This window comes from Enhydra lutris, unplaced genomic scaffold (assembly GCF_002288905.1).
Source record: "Enhydra lutris kenyoni isolate GAN:26980312 unplaced genomic scaffold, ASM228890v2 scaffoldscaffold21, whole genome shotgun sequence".
Taxonomy (NCBI): Eukaryota; Metazoa; Chordata; class Mammalia; order Carnivora; family Mustelidae; genus Enhydra; species Enhydra lutris.
The window spans coordinates 26,432,420-26,455,922 of record NW_019154105.1 but is presented as its reverse complement, the minus strand read 5'-3'; the positions used below and the strand labels follow the sequence as shown (position 1 = coordinate 26,455,922).

Here is a 23,503-nt window from a genome sequence, read left to right as displayed (position 1 = left end):
CAAAACTCTATTGCAAACCATAATGGAAAACAACAGTCTTCAAGTTGTTTTTGTTTTGTTTTGTTCTGGCCGTCCTGAAACAAAAAAATCTGAAACATTAGAAATGGAGGTATATTCCTTAATGAAAAGTCCAATATTGGAATGCCACAAGAACTGAAAAATCCATAAATCAGAACCGAGAAATAAGGTAGAATCCTTTCTAAAATAAATTTTACCCTACTTCCTGGACTCCTCCAGCTGAGTTGGTGGATTCTGTAATCATGGTTTTGTACACTGTCACCTACTGTAATGAGCTAGAGTTCTCATTCAAGTGTGGGTAACATGAAGGTTGGTAATGAGTTTTTAGGAGCAGTCTTTCAGTTACCACAGCAACAGCCTACTCATTGCCAAGCCAGGAGGGATACTTAAGGTCTAAGGAACAACTTCTCAAGGGAAAGAGTTTTGAAATTTTGAAAACTATTTTTCAATTGGAATAGTGCCCTCAGGAGTAATAATCTACAGAAATGCAGTCTGAAATCTGATTAATTACTGAGGCAAACCTGTGAGACGAGGAAAGAATGCAGAGGTGATATAGTAAAGGAAGCATAAGGGGAGAACTTCTTATTGGATCCTCATCTTTCACAATTTTCTGTTTGGAAGTACTTCATATTTTACTAAGAAGACTGACTTTCTACAAGGCTGGGAAAAGTACTCAGCCAACTATAAAAAATGCTTTGTTTGAAAGACATAGCTCTACTAACATAATAAAATATCTATGCCTTGTGGTAACACAGATGAGAGTGTTTATAATAAAGTGGCAGACGTGAATAGCAATAATAATTTTATACGGTCTATGTTTACCTGAGCTTTTCAAAAGAGGAAATCTTGCATAAATCATTGCAACAAGATTTTTACTGTTGTCGGTAGAATGTGGCTTTGTTTCACTACAGATAAGGGCACAAAAGTGCTTTCCATTTGGGAAGTAGACCTGAAAGTACCATGATGTCCCTTCCACAACCCACTGAAAGATAAATTCTCAACAGCTCCCTCATTCAGGGTTGATGAAGTGACCCTCCTCTACTAGGGGATGCAAGGGAACTAGCTGAAAGCTCACCAGACTGTTTATCTTCCCAGTGTCCTTAAGAACAGTGCTTTCCCAATGGACCTGCCTTGCTCATTTGTTATAAGTGATTGATCTTAAAAAGGGTATTAGACAAGTGAGAAAGGATAGAGGGGGGAAAAAAAAAAAGCTTAGGAAACAAGATCCCTTAAAATGAAACTTTAACAAAGTTGAAGATGATTTAAAAAATCATGGTCCATCATGAAGACAATGTATGCATTTTACCCAAATCAATGTGAAGTTCTGATCATTCCAGTTAGAGGAACAGGGATCCTGCCATTATTTTATACAAAAGTACTGGATTTTACGGGGCAAAGGAAGCACAACTATACATCTAGAGAGAAAAATACTATCTTCACAAGAGAATGAAATTAAGTGACTTACTCAAGATGGCGCAACTACTAAGATCTAGAGTCAGAACTAAAACCCAATCACACAACTCTTAATCCTGTGCTGAGAACCTTTATATTCCACTACCACTGCCCCTAGGGGTTCTGTGCTTCAAGAGCTTGGAATAATGCCAGGTATGTAGACATATTCAACAAATATTGATAGATTGAGAATACTTGTGATATGTCCAGTGATACTAGCACACAATAGCACATTACTTCAGTATACATTGTAAAAGAAACTTCAGTATTATAACTGTGGATTAAAGTACCTTGGGCATCGCTCCACCTCATAGTATATTATCTTCCCTTACAACATTCCCTACCAAGGAAACCTAAAATGATAACTGCAGCAAGTACAAGTTTTTGTTTTTGTTTTTGTTTTTGTTTTACTTACTGTCCATTTCACCTTCTTTCTTCTAACAGAACTGACTTTGGTCATGACATACAGATGCCCAGTTAAAAATACTCTAGTCCATGAGAGACTGGACTCTGAAAAACAATCTGAGGGGTTTGAAGCAGCGGGGGGTGGGAGGTTGGGGGAACCAGGTGGTGGGTATTGGAGAGGACACGGATTGCATGGAGCACTGGGTGTGGTGCAAAAACAAGGAATACTGTTATGCTGAAAAAAAAATAAAATTATAAAAAAAAAATACTCTAGGAGCCAGAGGTGGTCATGAAACCCAGTTCTAGCCAATGATACAAGTAGGACAGGAGAAATGTTACTGTATTCCTTAATATGAAAAAGGACAGCCTCTGTTAATACATGCCTCTTACCTTCAACCGTTTTCTTTTATTGTTGACGCAAGGTCATAATAAGTCAAAAAGGGGTGACCAACTCATGACCATGATGACAGACCCAGAAAGAAAGCGAAGGAAGGAAGGAAGGAAGGGAGGGAGGAAGGATGGAAGGAAGAAAGGAAGGAGTCAGGAAGAACATGAGTTCTGCTGCCTGTCACTGAACTTCCTGCTGAGAAAAAAATAAATCCCTATTTGTTAAACTAATCTGGTAAATTTCCCACTACATATATTTGGCTGTAATCCTTACACAATCGTATAATAAGTGATAATACCAAGTATTCAACAGGAAGAAGAATAACAGTGTAATAAATATAAGTACAGTTCCCATGGTATTATTATGCCTCTATCTTAAGCCATAGATTTTTTTTTCTTAGCTGGTTTGAATCACTCATTCCCTAGCTTCACAGTAAACTCAGTAGATCTAGCCCCTATTGACCTTTCCTTTAAAGATACTATAAAAATCCAGGGACATAAATCAATAAGCAACATAAAAATTGCTTACCAAAAGGAAATTGTACCAAAATAGTTTTGGGTGTCAAAAACAATATGCAAGTTTTTTTTTTTTTTTTCCCCTTTTTCTCTGGTTCTAGAACCTTCTGACCAACATATCCTTCAAGTACTGATTTGGTCCTAATAGGTTACATGTGTGCCCAGCTGTTTCTCTTCAGCTCACAGGTTAGGTAGGTAGGGCTTGGAGTGGTCAAAGCCCCAGGGCTGGTTGCTTCTGACCAAAAACTTCTGTCCATTTACCTGAGTATACTATGCAAGCATACTCTTTGTCTGTGCATGTCACAATGTGATTAATGTTGGGAAGTATTGTCCTACATAACTGCTAGAAGCTTTCAAAATAACAACACTCAAGGGAGAAGATTACTTTTTAGTTTTTTTAAGTTTTTTTTGTTTATTTATTTGACACAGAGAGATCACAAACAGGCAGAGAGAGGCAGGCAGAGGGAGAAAGGGGGAAGCAGGCTCCCTGCTGAGCAGAGAGCCTGATGTGGGGCTCGATCCCAGGACCCTGAGATCATGGCCTGAGCTGAAAGCAGAGGCTTAAACCATTGAACCACCCAGGCGCCCCAGAAGATTACTTACGTACATTGTATATGGATTGGAAATGAGTGCACACATATAACATCATTTTATTTTTAGTAAAATCATTGAGCAGTCAATATGGCACTTACGTTTACTATCGAGGTTCGAAGATGGATGGTAGGCTAACACACACTGCTCGGAAAAGACAGAGCCAGGACTTTTGAATTAAGGATTTTTACATCTAAGCTCTATCCTTTATCTGATACACCTCCCTGTATGATGATGTTCCAAGTTTACACAGATCTTTAAAGTTAGAATTTTGACTTCATCCTCTGACGAAAGTTCAAATGGTTTTCCTTTGTTTGCTCTTGTGAAAGCTAGGCAAACACTAATATATACAGAAACTGATCATCTCTTTGAACTAACAAGACTGAGAAAGAACAGTAAATGACATTTTTAGGCTGTACCAAGTTTCTTTTTATAACTCCCATCCCTGACACCCAGGGAGCCAGCCCTTGTTATTTTGTGTGAATAGAAAAGAGAGTTATTGCCCACTGTTCTCCCTAAAAGTAGCCATCAAAAGGAAAAAAGTATGCTGCCATTGACCATGCTTAAGTTTTGGTATGTTTTGCCAATTACAATTTCTCATTGTGCTTTCCATAAAAGTGAAGAAGAACAGGGAGAAATGAAAGAAATGGCCAAAAGTAAATTACATATTTAACATATAAAAAGAAAATATGAATTTTAAACACAGGGCAATTATTGTCAAGAGATATCATTGAAATAAGAAGAATTTAAGTTTGCCATTCCTGTTTTAAAAAGCTAGATAACCAACAGATTTCAATGACTAGAAATAATATATTAATTTCTTAATAGCACTGCAGAAACAAAGAGAATACATGCACAAAAATAGGAAGGCATGGGGAAACACCTATAAGTAGCTATTACAGACAGAGTAAAAAGAACAGGTGGGACCAACAGTATTAACCAAATATTAATTCACTGTCTGTGAAATAAGAACATGATGGAATGGCTGAGCAAGCATGTCATAAAACAGTAAGCGTAGCAAGCGTCAGTTACAAAATATAATAAATCCAATGGTGATGGAAGTGAGCTGGTAGCAGGTTTAGAATCTCTTGTTTAAAGACCTGGACTCCAGACCCAGAACACCTGGGTCCAAATTCTGATCCTTTCACTTTTGGGTGATGATCACATGCTTGAGTTTTCAGTAGGAAAAAAAGTATTGTTTTCTTGATTCTATTAAGATTAATAAAATTATAATAGAAAAAGTGGAGGTTTACTGATTAATAGCTTGCTTTCAATAATAGTTTGAAACCAAATTTCATCAGCCCCAAATTGTGCACACGCCATAAAAGAAATTCTGCCACCCAGTAACAAGTCAGCCAAGACTAGAAACTGGAATAACATAAACCCAACACTGTGTCCAAGTTCACGGTAAAGCCAGGTTAATTTAGTTCACAACTGGCCAAGCATTTGGAAGGCAATTTGGAAGGCGATTCAATTCTTTCAGTATATAATGGAATAGCCCACCTTGTTCTACAAGATTGAGTCACTGCCACCCCAAAACCATCCTAGTGCTTTTTTTTTTTAAACGATTTTATTTATTTGACAGAGATCACAAGTAGGCAAAGTGGCAGGTAGAGAGAGAGAGGAAGGAAAGCAGTCTCCCTGCTGAGTGGAGAGCCTGATGCGGGGCTCGATCCCAGGACCCTAAGATCATGACCTGAGCCAAAGGCAGAGGCTTTCATCCACTGAGCCACCCAGGCGCCCCCATCCTAGTGCTTTTTGTCTTGAGATATAAAGTTATCTCTGCAACTAATCGTAAACATAAACCCTACTTCTCAGAACATTTGACTTTCCAACGTACTTAGTAGGGGTATGTCTGTGGCCAAGTAAAAGTCTATCTTCGGAAATAAAGTCCTTTTGATGTCCATAGAAGTGGAGCGACACATAGGTATTCCACTGGCTAAGTTCTCTTATGCCACGTTTAAGTAGCGCCTCTTACCCACCCTATTTAAACTGTGCATCCAAAGTTAATGTAGGTAGGAATGTATATTTCATATTACAAAATAGGATGTCTCTAAAAATTTTAAATATACTAACATTTCTACAAATCCTTATTTTTACGCTTCATTTGCTAAACTTACTAATTTCCTTACATCAACATGAATGTACAGAAGTGTTTTTAAATGTGAAATCACATTTAAAAGGAAGAGAATGCAATATCCTAAGCAATCATAAATAGAGAAAGTAATAAAGAGTGAAATGCTGGGTCAATAAACACCTTGAGCAAGTATTAAATGAATACTCTCCCAGCATGACTTCAATTCCCAAAATAATACAGTAACACACTAACGTTACAGAAGAGCCATCCAAAGAACCTGAGCTAAAACAAACCATCTTTGTTGTCTGTTTCTGAAATTATGCATTTTAAGAATAACTTCCAATTAAATTCTCCTGGCATTCAAATTGACTTTGAATCAAATTACTGTTCGGAGTGCTGCATAAACCGTATGAAACCTTTCTAAGTCAATATTCATTTATAGCGAAACAAACACACATAGTCACATACAGAGCTATAACTTCATGAAATGCGAGCAAATTCCACAAGTTTTCCTTAAGTAGATTTTAAGTTGGCAAAGAGGGTCTATGCTCAGCAAGGAAATATTTCATTTTTGTGGAAACTTCCTTCAGTTTCCACCTCGTCAGGGCTTCATTTTCCATAATCAAACATAGGAAAGGTCAGCCGTGGGCACGAAGGCCAGCACCATGCATGGGCCACTGCGGAGGACAGGACACAGCCTCTTTTGGAGCGGTCTGAACGCTCCCCTCAGTGAGGCATGACAGGTGACAGGAGGAGGAGTTGGGAAATACATAATGCGCCTCAGTGGGGCCTTCCTGACTGGAGAGGTCTGCATATACTCCCACACACACACGTTCATCAATGAACGGAAATAGGTATGTTTTTAGACTATTTCAGTTTTGTGTGTAAGCTTTAACAATTTCCACTCTTAAACCGACCCAGGCTCCATCCATCCTAATGGAAACAGACTTCATACAGTATAGAAATAATATTGAGTTTGATAAGAAAAACACAAATGAATGCCTCTATGAGTTACATAAAAGTTCTTACTAAAAGTAAAAATGGCTAGAGTGTATGATATTTAACTATATATTTTTCCTGATTCAGCACAGCCTCCTTTACTGGGATGTTTCAGTATTATTTGGGATACTACCAATTAATGCAGATTCAAAATGAAATATGAGAAGTAAAAAGTATGAAAGTACTTCTGAAAATTGCAATTTTCGATTGTATGACATTGCACAACATCTTAGGGAAAGAGTTTTGTGTGTGTGTGTGTGTGTGTGTGTGTGTGTGTGTGTGTGTGTGTTAAGTTTGAAATGACAATCTCTAAGAAAATATGTCAACAGAAACCCTTTGAATAGGTTGCATGTTTTATTCTTTTCTTAAAGACACTGCACCCTGTGAAAATCTTGCTATTTTAACGAGGCTCTAAAAATAGGAGCTGTGACAGGCAATGAGAAGACAATTTCACTACAGCTGGAAAAAAATACTACAGTGAAAACCTCTAATCCTAAGGGCTAGCTAGCATTCACCAGGCCTCATAAAATTCCAAACAACTCCAATGAGGATGGTTTCATCCTCTTCCTAAAATGCCTTTATTTTTAAACGCTTTTCTGTATCAGTGATGTTTGTGTCCTGTATTCTTTATTAAACACTCACCTGTGATTTTTTGTAGCAGAGGTGACAATTCAGACTCTTCACAGAAGACCTGAGCCAATGCTTTCTTCACGTTTTCCTCAGCTTCCCCCAGGTCTTTGTCCACTGTGAACTCTCCACTGACGGAATAAATATATATCAGGAGGACCAACAGCTCTTCCGGGCTATAGTCATCATTGGTCCTCTGGTCCAAAGGTTTAATCATGGGCAGCAGCTGATTTAACACAACAGACATTGTTGACTCCCCAATGCTCTGGAATAAAAGGGAATATGAAAATACGTCATTCTTATACAAAGATGTAATTAGTACCCAGTATCAGTCCAAAGATGGCTTGCAAACAAGTTTGTGATGGTCACTGACTAGATTGCTTTTTATTTGTCTGCTTATTTGCTTTTTATTTGTCTGTTTCTTGTCCTGGAGAGGATGCTCCAAGAAATTTGACATCAGATTGATTGGTATGATGCAGCTTATAACACAGCTAGGGAAGTGACAGGCCCTTTTATATTATCTTACATACTGGTTACACAAGGAAGAATCCACTAGTTTTAAAAGTGTTAAGTACTTTAGGTACCAAAAATTTTAAAATTCAAAATTTTTAAAGCAAATATGATTAAAAATAAAAACATGTCAACATCTATATATCCAAACAAATGCTGACATTCTTTCAGAGGAATTAATCTTGAATTTTACAGTATTTTTAAAAATATTCTCCATGTTGGCAAATATTAGAATAGGTTTTTTTATTCCAAAATCAAAGTTTATATTTGCTTTCATTTTTTTCTTATTTTAATTCCAATAAAGTTAGCACACAGTGTTATATTAGTTTCAGGTGTACAATATAGTGATTCAACAATTCTATACATTACTCAGTGCTCCTGGGAAATGTACTCTTCCCTCGTGGGAAATGTACTCTTAATTCTCTTCACCTATTTCACCCATCACCCGACACATCTCCCCTCCAGTAACCATCTGTTCTCTATAGTAAAGTGTCTGTTTTTAGTTTTGTCTCTTCTTTCTTTGTTCATTTGTTTTGTTTCTTAAATTCCACATATGAGTAAAATCATGTGGCATTTTGTCTTTCTCTGACTGAATTATTTCACTTAGCATTATACTCTCTAGGTCCAACCATGTTGTTTCGAATGGCAAGATTTGATTTTTTTTTTATGGCTGAGTAATATTCCCTTGTATATACATACTACTTCTTTATTCATTCATTTATTAATGGACACTTGGTCTGTTTCCATAATTTAACTACTGTAAATAATGCTGCAATAAACATAAGCATGCATATATCCTTTCAATTAGTGTTTTTGCATTCTTTGGGTCAATACCCAGGGGTGCGATTACTGAATCATAGGATTTTTTATTTAATTTTATTTTTAACAATTTTATTTATTTATTTATTTCACACACACACACACACACACACACACACACACACACACAGCACAAGCAGGAGGAGCAGCAGAGGGAGAGGGAAAAACAGTGTCCCCACTGAGCAGGGAGACCAACGTGGGACTCAATCCCAGGACCCTGAGATTATGACCTGAACTGAAGGCAGCCGCTTAACTGATGAGGCACCCAGGCACCCCAGCACCCCAAGAATCATAGGATTTTTTTTTTAATAACAATCAACAGTCATTTCCTGCTAAACCTAGTGAGTAGAATATGGGATCAAACTGGGCAATGTCACTTAGGGTTCAAGATATCTTTGGGTGAATCTGAAGGTAATTCACTTTAAAACAAAACATTTTTTTCTCCTTTTAGCTCTTCCACTAATTTTATCAGTGATATTTAGCAGAGAATTTCAAAATTCCTTGCACGCGATAACAGCCTTGCATTTCTGGAGTAACCACATAGCTTCTAAGTAACTATACTACGTCTCGTACAAATTCTGAGATTTTTGTGAACACGTAAATCCCTATTTTAAATAATGTGCTTTATTTCACTTACAAAATAATCTTATAAAATAAAACTCAACTATTTGTATTTATATTAAAATCACGGGCCAAATGATCACAACTTGTAATGTTCATGTCATTCATTCAGAAGGGTTCGTTGAATATCTACTATATTCCAGGTATTATTCTGGGTTGAGGTATACAGCAATGAACAAAACACATCCCTTGCTGTCGTAGAGTTTATATTCTTCTTGGGCAAAACAGACAATTAAAAAGCTAAAGATGTAAAATATACAGAATACCAGATGGTGGTAAGGGTGATGGAGAAGAATAAAGCAGGAAAGAAGGAAGATGGGATTTTAGTGTATGTGTATGCTTACGTATATCAAAATACACTATTTTAAAGAGGAAAGGCCAGGTTAAGAAGGGAGCACTGGAATTTAAAAAATGGCCTATAGAAATGCTCTCTTTGAATGAAGTTGATGGCAAGCAGCTGGATGTGATTCTGTATTGAGATGACCACCCCAAAACGAACTTTTCTAGTCAAGTCAGTTCCACACCTGGAAAAATTTGGACATATCATCTCAAGGTTAAGGTTCATTATTATTTTATTTGGTACACGAAAAACAGCTGTTACCATATATTTCCACTAAAAATCTTGGATGTTCACAATGCATGAAACAAAAACAAAATAGTAAGTCTCTGGAATGAATAGATACAGATGGAAAAGAACAGGAAGATGTTACTGTTCCATGGTGACAAGACACAATTAACCCAGTGTAAACACACCCACTTCTCAAAAGAAATGGTTGAAACCTTCGAAGTCATCCTAGGTCTGTCCTACAGCCTCAGGAGTTTCTGGAGACAAACATTCACATATTCTCTGCTTTACAAGCTGCCAAGAGCAATTTAAAATAAAGGAGCTGTGTGGCTAGCCTATTAGAAGTGGCACTGTGGGGGCCACAGCTTTCATTTTTTTCCTTTTTACCCTATCACCAACATTTTGGATAACATTAAGCAGACTCCTTCATTGCTTCATTATATCCCATTTCTGAAAAGCAGGTATATGCTTCAAGTATCTATCCTATCAGAGCCTTAGGATTCTCTTCCCAGAGCAAAAGGATTTTTTTAAAAGGTAGTTACACAAAGTAAAACAAGGTAGAATAATCATCATAATCACTTGAAAAGATTCAACCACTAACATCTGGCCATGAGAACATCATTTTCAAGTTGTTGATCTAAGATCCATTGCTGGAGAACAAACTCCCTCAGTAACACTCTAGCAGACTTCTGTTAGCTAGGTAATGCCTGTGCACATCAATTCATGAAATTACTTTCTAATCTGCTTAAAACATTCCCAAAAGCTAATTATAGAGCTGAAGCAAAGCAAAGAATACTGATCAGTCTTAAAGAGGCATGAGATATGGTGGAAATAAAAAGACTCCATTTCAAATACCCAGAGTCCAAACCTGACTGTATCAGTAAGTCTCCTTAACCTTGTAGGATACCAATAAATTCTCAGGATCTCTTTATCTCTAAAATGGCATGATCAACTACAAAATGGCTCAGTTCTTAAGCCATATTTATGTGAACATCTCCATTTTCACTTTCTTCTCTTTTTTTTTTTTTTTTAAACATTATGTTGGTGATAGCAGGCAGTGAATCACATTTCATTGTTGGCTACACAGAAAAATATAAAAGCTCAAAAGACAAGCTTTACTGAAGAACCAAATGTAGATACAGAAATATCATAGATACATGTGTGACATGGACTGATACACATACATCTATTTCCCAGTTCTGCCACTGAGAAAATCTAGAAGTAATGACACCCTGGTATCAGCAAGCACACCCAGTGGTCAGATTGTGGTTTCTAATGTTATTCTCAAATAACAGGGATCAGGGATCCTCGGAGAAATGGCTGATTCTAGGGATGGGCAGCGAAAATACAAGAAGAACTTGAAAGATCTTGTTGTACCTGAAAGTAAGGAAGTCCTTAAAAAACAAAGGGATGGGGCATGTCAAAAGGACACAGGAGACAACTGGAAGGCCTCCCAGTGGCCAAAGCTGAAGCAATTTGGGTAAGAAAACAAAGTAGTAATGGATTATAACCCCGAGTACAAAAAAATATGCTTTGTTCCATACTGATCTAAATAAGTGATTGCATAAATAATAATAGATATATAGATAGATAAATGTAGGAAAAGAGATACATGTTCCTTACAGAAGAATTCCAAATTAACTTATGTAGTTACCACCCCCTCCAGGAGGTAATCCCCCTACCTCTTGAGTGTGGGCTGCACATAATGACTTGCTTCTAAAAAATTGTGTATAGAAGGAGGAGGGAGGAGAATTATACCTTAGAAGATCAAGGTTAGCATCACCAGTGATAAGATAAATGATATCATGTGTCCCTAATATGTGATGGGAATGGCACTTTGCGTTTGCAGTATTTTTCTCCCAAACCCATAACCGCACAACAAAAGAAGGGCACATGCTGTGATGAGCACTGGGGGTTATACGCGACTAATGAATCATGGAACACTACCTCAAAAACTAATGATGTACTATATACAGTGGCTAACTGAGTGTAATAAAATAAAATTAAACAAACAAACAACAGATAAATCCTAATTAAGGAACATTCTATAAAATGGCTAACTAGTACTCCTCAAAACTGTCAAGTCATGAAAAATGGGGAAAGACTGAAAAACTATCACACACCAGATGAGACTAATGACAAAACGTGATAGGATCCTGGATGATACCTTGGAACAGAGAAAGAGCAAGGGGGTGGGGGGGCGAAGAGGGGGAGACTAGTGAAATCAGAATAAAGTCCGGAGTTTATAGTCAATAGAAATGTACCAATATTGGCTTCTTAGCTTTGACAAATATACTACAGTACTGTAAGATTTTCACAATGAGGTGAGAGATATACAGAACTCTCTGTACTACCTTGACAACTTTTCTACATATCTAAAAATAATCTAAAATGAAACATTTTTTGGCAAGAGGAGAGGAGGTGAGGGGAAGGGAGAGAAAGGGAAGTTGAGGGAAGGGAAGATAATAAGAGACAAATTCAAGTACTTTTGGATCTCCAGACTCAAAATTCTGTCAGACTGAAAATTTCAGGAAAGACAATTTCAGCTGAGTATAAGAATTCCTCAAAAAGAGAAACCAAAGTAAGGGACTGACTTGGAAAGCAATGAACCTCCCATCAGTGGCAAAGGGAGGTAGGGAGATCATCTGGCATGGATGAACGAGAGGGAATCCTACACACCTTGGCTTAGAAGGCCAATTAGATCCTCCTAGTACTATTCGTAAAAGTATGACTCTAAATTGGAGGTATATCCATTTCCGATACTCTCTGCTCTAAGAACGAACTCTCAACAAGAAGAAGGAAGAGATCGGTGAGAACCTAGATTGAAACCTTTTTAAAGCTGAAAGAATGAACTCAGGAGGAATAATAATGAGGTTATTGGAATAAAATTATATGCCTGGGAACTGGCTGTAGCACTTAGGAGCTGTGTGACCTTGGGCAACTTAAATTAACTTCTCCAAGTCTCAGTTTCCTCACCTGCAAAATGGACAAAATCCCACAAATGTCTGAATATCAAGCAGCCCCTCAGGCACCCATTTTCGTATTGGGATGATTAGTTAAACTACTTTGTGGTTTAAAATACAGTAATCCCCACCATGGGCCAGTCTTTGTAAGGACCCAAACATAAAAGGACACCCTCTTTTCTGAGGGTTGATTTTGACCTTACATTTGAGGCTGGAGAGCAATAGCTTTCGCTCCATAACGTTGTTCTCAGGATCTTATAACAGAAGTAAATCACAGAGCGTGGTCCTGGCGCATAGCCTCTGATCGATGGAAATGCCTAACACTGATATGGCCTATGGCCCCAGGGGACCGCCGGCCTGCCCAGTAGGGGTGATGAAGAGGACTGGCGGGGAACAAGAAACCTAGGAATAAGAAGTTCATGGTCTCAAAGGAGGGAGGGGCAGCCTGCCAGGATTGGATGTGACACCACATCTGGGAACTTCACTGCAAAGTGAGTCAAAGGTTAAAGGCAATATAAACATTATTAAACACTGCCATTAAGAAAGTGCACGCAGAGCAAACCACAGCCGAGGCAAAAAAAAAAAAAAAAAAAAGGCTTCTTTATAAAGTACCAGGGATTAAGTTTCTCATTCATTTTGATACAAATGCGCCAACTGGTAGGAGGTGGAAGACCAGAGCTGCGTCTAGAGTGACAGAAACTTTTTTTTTTTTTTAATTCTGTAGTCTGGAGCTCCTGTTATTTTTGAATGAGTCCCCAGTAACGCCATACAAAAGGCTCTCTGTAAAATGCGTGTTGTCTTTAGAAAAGCCATTTGTGGGGGCTGAATTAAAACACCTCTGCGAAGTCAGAGTCAGGCTCTGTGCTGGCTATGTCCGTGGGCCCGAGGAGCCAACAGGCCACATTCGTCGTGGCTGCAGAGCAGGCCGGGCTGGCTCCGCACCTGCTCCTCTGGGATGCGGCCGGCAGTCCCTCCGTGAAACCCAAAGCCGCTCTCCCAGGCTGCAGGAGAAGCCGTCTCCGGGGCTGCAGGAGAAGCCGTCTCCGGGGCTGCAGGGGAAGCCGTCTCCGGGGCTGCAGGAGAAGCCGTCTCCGGGGCTCTTCCGCAGTCCAGCTCGGTCACCGGCTGCAGGCTCACGGGATGCTGCCAGTGAGGGCCCCCAAGGGAGTGCCGAAGGCCCTTCTACCCACAAACATCACTGCCCCCCACTTTGCACTGACACCTGTCACAGGCTTTAGAGTCCCACGATTGAAGCCACTCTGCTTCTTTGGGGGACGGGCGTATACAGGCAAAATGCAAAAATGGAACTTGGGGGATGTGAGAATCATTCACTGATGCACCCATGACTTCTTCAACAGATGCTTACTGTGTACATACCAAGTGCGGGCACTGTGCTGTACTCCGCGCATCCCAAGAACAAGGCAAGACACAAATCCAGGAGCTTACAGGTGAGTGGGAACAGGAGTGAACAGTAGAGGAGATGCAGTGAGTAAGTGCTTCAGTGGAAGTTCTCATCCACTCTGGAGAGACCGCAGAGGAGCACTGGGTCCCAGAAGGGAAGGTCCCTCAACTGAGCCTTCCGCCATCGACTAGCATCTCGGGGAGGGGCACAGCTCCGAGAAACGGCCAATGGGCGAAGATCCTTCCTTCATTCTCTCAGCAAATTTTAACACCCACTTCCTGAGAGTGTGTAGGTAGAATCATGACCCCCCAAAAAGGCCCACACTCTAATCCCTAGAGCATGTCATAAGCAAATAGGGCAAAAGGGACTTTGCCAAGGTGATTAAGGTTACAGACCTTGCGATGGAGATTAGCGGGCATGATCTGGGCGGGTTCGGTCTACTCACAGGAGTCCCTGAAGCAGAGAACCTTTACGGGCTGTGGTCAGAGGGAGATGCGAAGCTACCAGCTTTGAAGGGGAAGGAAAGGGGCTACAAGCCAAGGAACGCAGGGGCCTCTGGACTGGAAAAGATGTGGAGATGGGTGCTCCCTGAGCCTCCAAAAAGAAATGCAGTGCTGCCAACATCTCCATTTTTTTAAAAAAAAAGATATTATTTGTTTGAAAGAGAGCAAGCCAGCATATGAGTTATGGGGAGGGGAGGAGGTAAGGGAGAATCAGAACAGGCTCCAATGAGCAGGGAGCCCGACGCAGGGCTCGATCTCAGGACCCTGACCTCATGACCTGAGCCAAAGGCAGACGCTTAACCGACTGAGCCACCCAGGCACGCTGCCAACTCTTCCATTTTTGTCTCATGAGACTGGTGTTAGACTTCTGACTACAGAGCTGTAAGATAGTAAACTTACATTGTTTTTACCTCTAGGTTTATTTTGATTGGCTACAACAGCAACAGGAAATTAATATAAGTGGTTTTGTGAGGAAGGGCATGACAAGTTCTGCCTCAGAGCCCAGAGCCCAGACAGAGAACCTGGTACATGGTAGGTTTCTCTCAATACTTGCCCAATGACTAATCAAACAAACAAGAGCAAGCTTGAATAGGTGCCTCGGATGGTAGTCAGTCCATCTGTCCCACTAGGGTACAAGGTAGTGCCTTTAGGGGTGTCACAAAAAGAGAAAGCACATAGACACACCGAATCTAAATTTGTTACTTAAATTTTTCTAGAACTAGTCAGTCCAAAACCACGTGATCTCATATAAGCTAATATTCACCCACCTCAGAACAATCATATAAGACAGTGGTTTGGAAAATGTGGTGTACGGACCCAAGATCCCAGGGAGCTTTTCAAGATGTCAAAACTATTTTTATCATGATTCTAGGACATTCTTCGCCTTTTTCACCGTGTTGACATTTGTACTGATACAAATTTGTAGGTGAATTTGTAGGATTTGTAGGTGAAGTTGCTGGTATCTTAACAGAACAAGGAGAATTGTTCCAAACTATGCTGATGGTCACTGTACTCTTTACCACTATGCTATGTATTCATAGACGGAATTTTTAAAAAGGCAGTTTCACTTAAGCATGCCATTGATGAAGCAGTAAAAATTATTAAACTCATAAAACCTCAACCTCTAAACAAGTGTCTCTTTAACATTTTGTGTAACAAAGCAGGAACTATGCATAAAGCACTTCTCCTGTATGCTAAAGCACAATGGTTATCTCAAGGAAAAACATCTACGCAGTTATTTGGGTTGTGAACTGAACTAGTTATTTCTGTCATGTAAAACCACTGTTACTTGAAAGAATGACAGAGAAATTGTGATTATTAAAACTCACGTATTTGGCAAATATTTTCTCAAAAATGAACAAAGTAATCTTGTTCCTTCAAGGAAAACAACTGACATATTTATTGTCAATGATAAAATTTTGGCTTTTGAGGAAAAATTCAAATTTTGGAAAACTTGTATCTGCCACTGGCAGATGCTCTGTACTTAAACATTTTTCTGATGAGATCAATGGTGACATTAAAAATGGGATTGTTTTCAATTGCATAATGAATTATGTCAACATTTGGAAGATCTGTGTAACTCAGTGCACCAATATCTGGAAATGACCAATGTATGATGTAAGAAAATCAGGGACAGACAAAAGATCTATCCAAAATACAAGGTAGACCAGTAGATTTTAGTATAAAAGAGTAAAAACAGCTCACTCATATGGTTTCAGATTCCACATCACAATTTACAATTCACCCTTAAGAAATCACTGCTTGTAGAGTCTAGGTTTATATCAAAAAAGAATATCTGAAAAGGCTGTCAAAATATTCTTCTCTTCTCCAACTATGTATTTGCCTGAGACTGGATTTTCTTCATAAACTTCAACCCAAACAACATATGGCAGCTTACTGAACGAGGAGGCAAACATGAGAATCCAGCTGTTTTTTACTCAGTGAGACACTAAAGAGATTTGTGAAAATATAAACAAATGTCATTCTGCCTTACTCCTTTTTGTTTTGGAAGTATAGTTATTTTTCATAAAAATATTTATGTTAGCATGTAACAGGTTTGTTATTTTTAAAGAAATTAGAAATGAGTTAAAATTTTCTGTTTTAATTTCTAATATAGTAAATATCAATAATTATCGATTTAAGCATATCTATCATATCCTAAAAAGAAAGCTCATTATTTTTTACTCTTTTTTCCCCTTCTTATGGCTAAAATGCTGATAAAGCAGTGACAAGATTGCTTCAACTACGTTCTTTGAGAGGAAAGTAGAGCAACATGCTTGTTTAAATCAGAGCTTCTCGAAATGTTCTGTGCCTGTGGATTACCTGTTAAATGCAGATGCTGATTAATTAGGTTTGGGATAGGGCCTGAAGATTCCGGACTTTGTTCAAGTTCTCAGGTGATACCAATGCTGCTGGCCAGTGGATCACATTTGAGTGGCATCTGGACAGGACCACTCAACAATTTCTAGACAGCTGTGTGTATGGGAAGTGAAATATCCTCTTTGGATCACTATGTTTGTTGATTCCTAATCTGGATACTAATTAATATAATTCATAAGCCCATATCTCTAGCCAAATGTCTCTCCTTTGCTCCCTACCCAGAGAGTCAAATGTCTATTGGACTTCTCCATTTATATATCACATCTGAAAATTTTTTCAGGATTTATTTATTTTAGAGAGGGAGAGAGCACAAGTGGGAGGGGCAGAGGGAGAGAGGAGATAGAGTCTTAAGCAGACTCCCTGCCAAACGTGGAGCCTGATGTGGGGCTCAATCTCATGACCCTGAAATCACAACCTGAGCTGAAACCAAGAGTCAGATGGTTAATGGACTGCACCACCTAAATGCCCCTCACCTGCAAAATTAATCCGACTTATCTAAAACTGAAATGAAGTGTTCTACTCCCAAATCTGCTCTTCATCCTGTGTACCCTACACTGCTTTGTGGTACCATTCTTCTTTCATCTGACCAACATGGAACCCTGGGCTCTATTGTAGCTCTCTCCTGTCCCAGCCACATCAAATCAGCCACTAATTCCTCATAATTTTCTACCTCCATCTCCTCTTCTCTGTTCCTTCCTTGATGCCCTAAGTTGTAGCTACCATTATCTCCAACCATGATTTATCTCATTTTAAACCAAAGATTTAACCTCTCTAAAATTACTTTATGGTGTCTACTGCCTTCAAGATAAAGCCTTTAATATGACATGTGCAGTTTGTTTTGACCTTCATAGCCCACATAACTGTTCAGCCTCATCCATCATAAATCATTCCTTATGGGTGATATTTCAGCTTTGCTCAACTACTTGCATTTGCCTCTGGGCTTATCTCTCTGCCTAGAATGTTCTTTTCCCCATTCTCCACCTGGTTTTTTCTCCTCAGTGTTATCTCCTCAGAGTGTTATCTCCTCAGAGCTTCCCTAGATGCGTTAAATGCACCTTGTGATCACATTGTGTGATGCACAATGTGATCTTGGAAAAGTCTCTATTTCCCCCCACCATGGCTTTATCACTCTGAATTGAATTACTCATGTCTAGCTCCCTTCTCAGACTGAAAAATTCTTGGTGACAAGAATCATGTCTTATTCTTAAAGCTAACTCCAGTACCTAATTCACTCCTTTGAACATAGTATCAAAAACATATTTACCTCTATAATGAAGCTGCTGACACCAGAAAAAGAGAAATGAACACTTACAAAGATATAATTATAGATTATCTCATTTAATCTTCCTGATTACCCTGTAACACAGGTATTATTATTTCAGAGGCAGAAATTGAAGATGAGAAAGGTTACTTATCAAGGACAGCAGCTAGTGAGTTGTTGAACTAGGATCTGACTCAGGACTGTCTTTCTCCAGAACCTGTATCTGGCTACTATGCATTTCCTTTCCAGTGCTTTCTGGTCAGAGGGAATCCAGAGTTTACGGGGAAGGAAAATCCAGACCCTTGAGACAGAATATGATACTAGGATTCTGACTAAGAACAAATCATCAAGGGAACCCAGCAGATGAGATAAGTCACAGGTGATCTACTGACTTGCAAGCCCTTAGAATCCCCCAAAGATGTACACGACAGGCTCCAGAACCTTATTTGAGGTTAAACACCTCTGGTAGAGGGACATGTCATTCCAGCCACAAATGTTAAGGCAGAATTTCCCAATGAGGGTGTCACCATGCCATGTCTACCTCCCACTCCAAGCCCTAGTGATAGCTGGCTAAGACCTAGGGCAGACAGACAACTGAGCAAGTGGCCTCCAGTTCTGTGTAGCTGCTAACCCAGTACATCCTGTACAAACAGCATAGCTTTCTATGTGTGTCTGCAACTGAAGAGGCCGCACTTTAGAGACAGGCACAAAAAGGAATCAGATGCTGAAGTCATCAAAGATGGCAGAAATGGTCTCCAGGAGCAGCAGATTTAAAGATGGTAGGTTGGGGCTATGGCATGGGCTGCAGAGGAGAAGCAGCAGAGTGTGGTGGATTGATGATGTGGAAGTTGTCTGGACAGGCTCAGTTCCCCATGTGAGAGAAACGGAAGGCGTTAAGATGAGGCAAAGAAGAATGCAGATGATTCTGGGCCCCATGGCCCACTGTCAGAACTTTTGCTTTCCTTCCCAGATGAAAGGGGTTTGGGGCAAAAGAATGGTATGAACAGATATATGTTGTAAAAGGCTATCACGCAGGGTGTGGTGAAGAGAACAGACTATGGAGGGATAAGGGTAGATACAGGGAGATAGTTGGGAAGCAATCAGGAACCCACGTGAAACTAGGGGGCTTGGTATGCAGTAGGCACATTGCAGGCAGTATATATTGGCTGAATTTGGAAATACTTTGAAGCTAAATTCAGCACAATTTGCTGATGGACTGGATACAGAGTGTGAGAGAAGAGACGAATCTAGAATTATTCCGAAGTCTTTGGAAGTTTTTGGAGGTTCAGAGTAAAAGGTGATTCAAAGGAGATGACAAGAGAGGACAGGCTTGGAGGAAAATGTGAGAATGGGACAGAAGTAAGTATTTCAGAAAGCAGGATGTCTAAGCCCAGGACAGTGAAAACGGGGACCAGAATGAATGGAAGGCTTCTGGAGTAAGCAAAATAATGGCATGAGTGATACACGAGAAAGAAAAATGTATGGGCAAGGGTTAATAGAAAGAATAAAGAATACGCAGTGTAAAGTAGCCCAGAAAGTCCAACTTCAAAGTATAAATGTGTTTTCCCAAATTTATCCCTGTAAGGGGAACTTGAAAGTAGCTGGCATTCTGTGTCTATGGGACAAATGATTCCTTGGCACTGAAAAATGGTGAAGTGCTCAGCGGCAGTGAAAACAGATTCTACAAACATTCTCTCCCACTAAAAATGCCATTAGATGAAAATTATGGTGTCGTCACACAATGGAATACTACATAGCAACTGTAAAGAATGACCCATACTCCCATAAAACAATAATATGGTTGAATCTCACAAATACAATATTGAATGAAAGAGGCCATAGAAAAAGAACATATTAGATGATCCTGTTTATGCAAAATACAAAAACCAGGGAAAACAAGTCTATGTTTTTAGAGGTCATTTATTGGGAGGAGGGAGTAACTGGGAGGCAGCAAAAGTGGGGCTTCCTCGGTTGCTGGTAACATTCTGTTTCTTGATCTGGGTGCTGATTACACAGATGTCTTCAGTTAGTAAAAATTCGTTGAGCTGTACTTTTCTATATTATATTTTACTTCAAGAAAATCTTTTTAAAATGCCATTACACTTGGCCACGTTTCCTGTATCCTGGGAAGAACAGAGCTATCTACTTAGAGTTCTTATTACAGATTAGCATTTATCCAAAGCAAGAGCAGGAACATTTAAGAAGCTTAGAGGAGTTATCAAAGCATCTAATTCAGTTACACTTAACTTCGGCTAGAAGGAAAGCGAAGGCCTCGATTTCAGAGAAAGACAAAAAGAACAATTCTCAATGGCTGTTCCGTTTAAAACACACATGTGTTTTAGGAGGGATATAAACTTTTTGTGTAATGTTTCCCCCCACCATCTCCTGGGAAATGATGTTACACTGTGCTTCAAACAGAACTGCCAAGTGTAAGAGGCTGTTTTCTGTAAACAGGCCAGCTGGGCCATAACTTGCAAGAAATGAGGGACGAACTACTCGTTCAGAAAGCAGAGCAGAACACCACTGGGAGTTGGGAACTGTGCGTCCAACAGGATCTCCAGCCATTTGTCCTTCTTGGGCCACCTTTAGTGATTTAAGATCTCTCCTTGCCATGTTATCATCAATCAATTATAATGATTGAGCAGCCTCTAAAAACTGGAGTTTTTAAAATGCAACTATCCGTGACCTAAATTTCCTGCTGGCTCTGTTGGCCCCAGGTTAGGCCAGTTTGTCTATCATCAAGGGAGCCAATAAAAATAATAAAAACAGGTCAACGCTGGGCTTTCTGAAGCTTATATAAAAATATTCATGCTTCACCAATCAGCACCAACTCAATGTGTCCAGTCTTTGCTTGAGCTCTCAGTAAATTCTGCCTCTAATAACAAAATATTCTATAGAATGTATATATCATCTAAGAACCCATCTTTTTTTTTTTTTTTCTTTTCTTCCTTGCTTGCCTTTCAATTTGGCTAAGCAACAATTTCGCAACTCTTAGCAGACAACTGAAATGATGTCATTTTGCTGACTCCAGCAAAGGAGTAACGTTTTGGCAAATTAGGGGATATATGAGAAGATGAAAATATAAATTTTAGCTATCTTAATGCAGAATGTGATACTGCACCTCCAAGCCTGGGATAGAATTTGACTTTCAGGATCCACAGAGCCAAGCAAAGACTATCGAATGGGGAGGAGAAAGAGAAAGGTGGTGAAGGCACCAGTAAAAAGGGTCAGCCTAAAGACTGTGTGAAAACCAGAACAGTTATCTTAAGTACTGTTTCAAAATATTTCATATCACCTGATAGGAAGAAAAAGAAGGGCGCTGTGCTGTCCAAGGTTTCAAGCTCCCTTATAAGAGTGACCAGCAACGTGGAAATCCTATTCTGTAACAAAGCTGCATTGCTGATATCCATGACCTGCCTGCAGAAATGTGCAAGCTTGGTAGATCTGGGACAAGGTCCCAGAGCCCCCTCTCCTTGAACCATCCCAGCCAGAATCTCAGCAGGCTGGACCATCTTACTCAGAAACAGTTCTGGAACACTCTCTGCTCTGGAGGGTAAGTTTGTGTAAACTCCAAAGAAGGCCTAATGCCAGAGTGGGGACCCAAAGGCACCATCATGAAGGCAGCAAATTTGACTTTAGTAGTCTCTCCTTTCTCTGACTTTGCCGCTCCTTTGCCTCTACCAAGTATCAGAACTCACTGGCCTCCTGAGCACCAGTCAATGAGGCACTCCTCCTCTACGAAATGAATGACTGAATGGACAAACTCTTCCAAGAGAATTCTGCATTTTAAAAGAGAAGAGAGATTCTGAGAGGAAGTAAGATGACTCTACGGTTAAATGTTGGGTTCAGTGGTAGTTAGGTAGAAATTTGTCCTAGAAAGCCTTTCTGGAGCTCCTCTAATCCCATTTAACAGAAATTAACTGAAAGATAATACTATTTTTTCCTCCTCTTTTGAAAATGCAGTAATATAGTTCAGAAAGTAAACATCTCACTTCCTTAAAAGCACAAGATGACAGGGTGTAATTTTAACCTCACCTTACCCCTTACTGTAGTGAGGCATTTGACATTTCTGGGCCTCAAGTTCTTGATAGGAGGATAATAGCACATACCTCACCTCCGATTTTCAGCTCATACTTTAGACTTTCATGGAATACAATGAGATGATCACTTTATAAACTATAAAGTAGTCTATATTTGCTCTACTGTATTTATTACTATTACCTTCCTCTCCAAAACTATGCTTCTCTTTAGAAAAAGGCCTGGTATACCAGATATATTTATATACCTCCAAAGATTCAGCTGCCCACTGAGACTCGGCCACATGCAGGGTCTAGGCCACTGCTGCACGGCCTCATCCCCACACTGCCAACTCTTCTAGCCTTCCCTGGGGACAACACTGACATGGCTCCGTCATACCCACCACAGGGGAAGCCACACCAGCCCCAGGCCTAGGTCCAACCAACTAGTCTCATGGAGGCTATGGCTTTTCTCATGTTCACCTAGAGGACCCTGAGAATGCCACCTGAAAATAAGGGTAGTGTCACCCCTCATAATAAACTTTAAGGCCAATGAAAGGCAAGGAGACTGGTAAGATGACAGGTAAATTCTTAGCCACTTCTTGCCTAGGAAAAATTCCAGGTTGCAATAGTGTTACATAAAGTCTTTTCAGAGTTATCTCCCATGACTGAGCAATCACCTGGGTTTCTTTTTTTTTTTTTTTCTTTTTTTTTAAAGATTTTATTTATTTGACACAGAGAGAGAGGTCACAAGTAGGCAGAGAGGCAGGCAGAGAGAGAGAGAGAGAGAGGGAAGCAGGCTCCCTGCTGAGCAGAGAGCCGATACGGGGCTCGATCCCAGGACCCTGAGATCATGACCCGAGCTGAAGGCAGAGGCTTTAACCCACTGAGCCACCCAGGTGCCCCCTCACCTGGGTTTCTTAAGAGCCAACAGCCAGCTCAGTGATAGGTCCCCTCGGATTTGCTTTACTTCCTTCCTTGACCCATTTTCCCTTTCCCTCACTCTGTTGCTCTCAGATTCCACCTCCTTCCCCTTTAAAGGAATTACCAGGTTGATTTTGCCGTAAACTCTGTTTCCTAGGAAAACAGGGCAAAGGTTATTAGAGAGGCCACAAAAAAGAACTAGGTAGGCAAGGAGAAGGTCTTGGTATCACTCAGCTGTCTGAGAGTGTATGTGCTGTTACTACAAGCATACACTTATAAAATATGGGGGATAGAAAGTCCTGAAGAAAGGAGAAATCTCTGCCTGTGCTTATGTAATCCACGAAAAACAAACACTAAGCAGTGATTTAAAAAAAGAATCCAAAAGCTGATGGAGTTTTAGTCCGAGTGATCTGTGGGGCACAATGACGTCCACGTGCCTTGCACAGACCTGCACAGCCCTATGTGATC

General features: G+C 39.9%; 1 protein-coding gene across 1 annotated transcript in view; it reads right to left on the bottom strand.

The window, feature by feature from the left end:
- Positions 1-23,503, bottom strand: part of LOC111149135 (sec1 family domain containing 2) — a 416,004-nt gene that overhangs the window by 225,681 nt on the left and 166,820 nt on the right. The window contains exon 5 of the mRNA XM_022506075.1: positions 7,088-7,337. Within this exon, the coding sequence (XP_022361783.1) occupies positions 7,088-7,337 (250 nt within the window). The remainder of the gene's footprint in view (positions 1-7,087; positions 7,338-23,503) is intronic.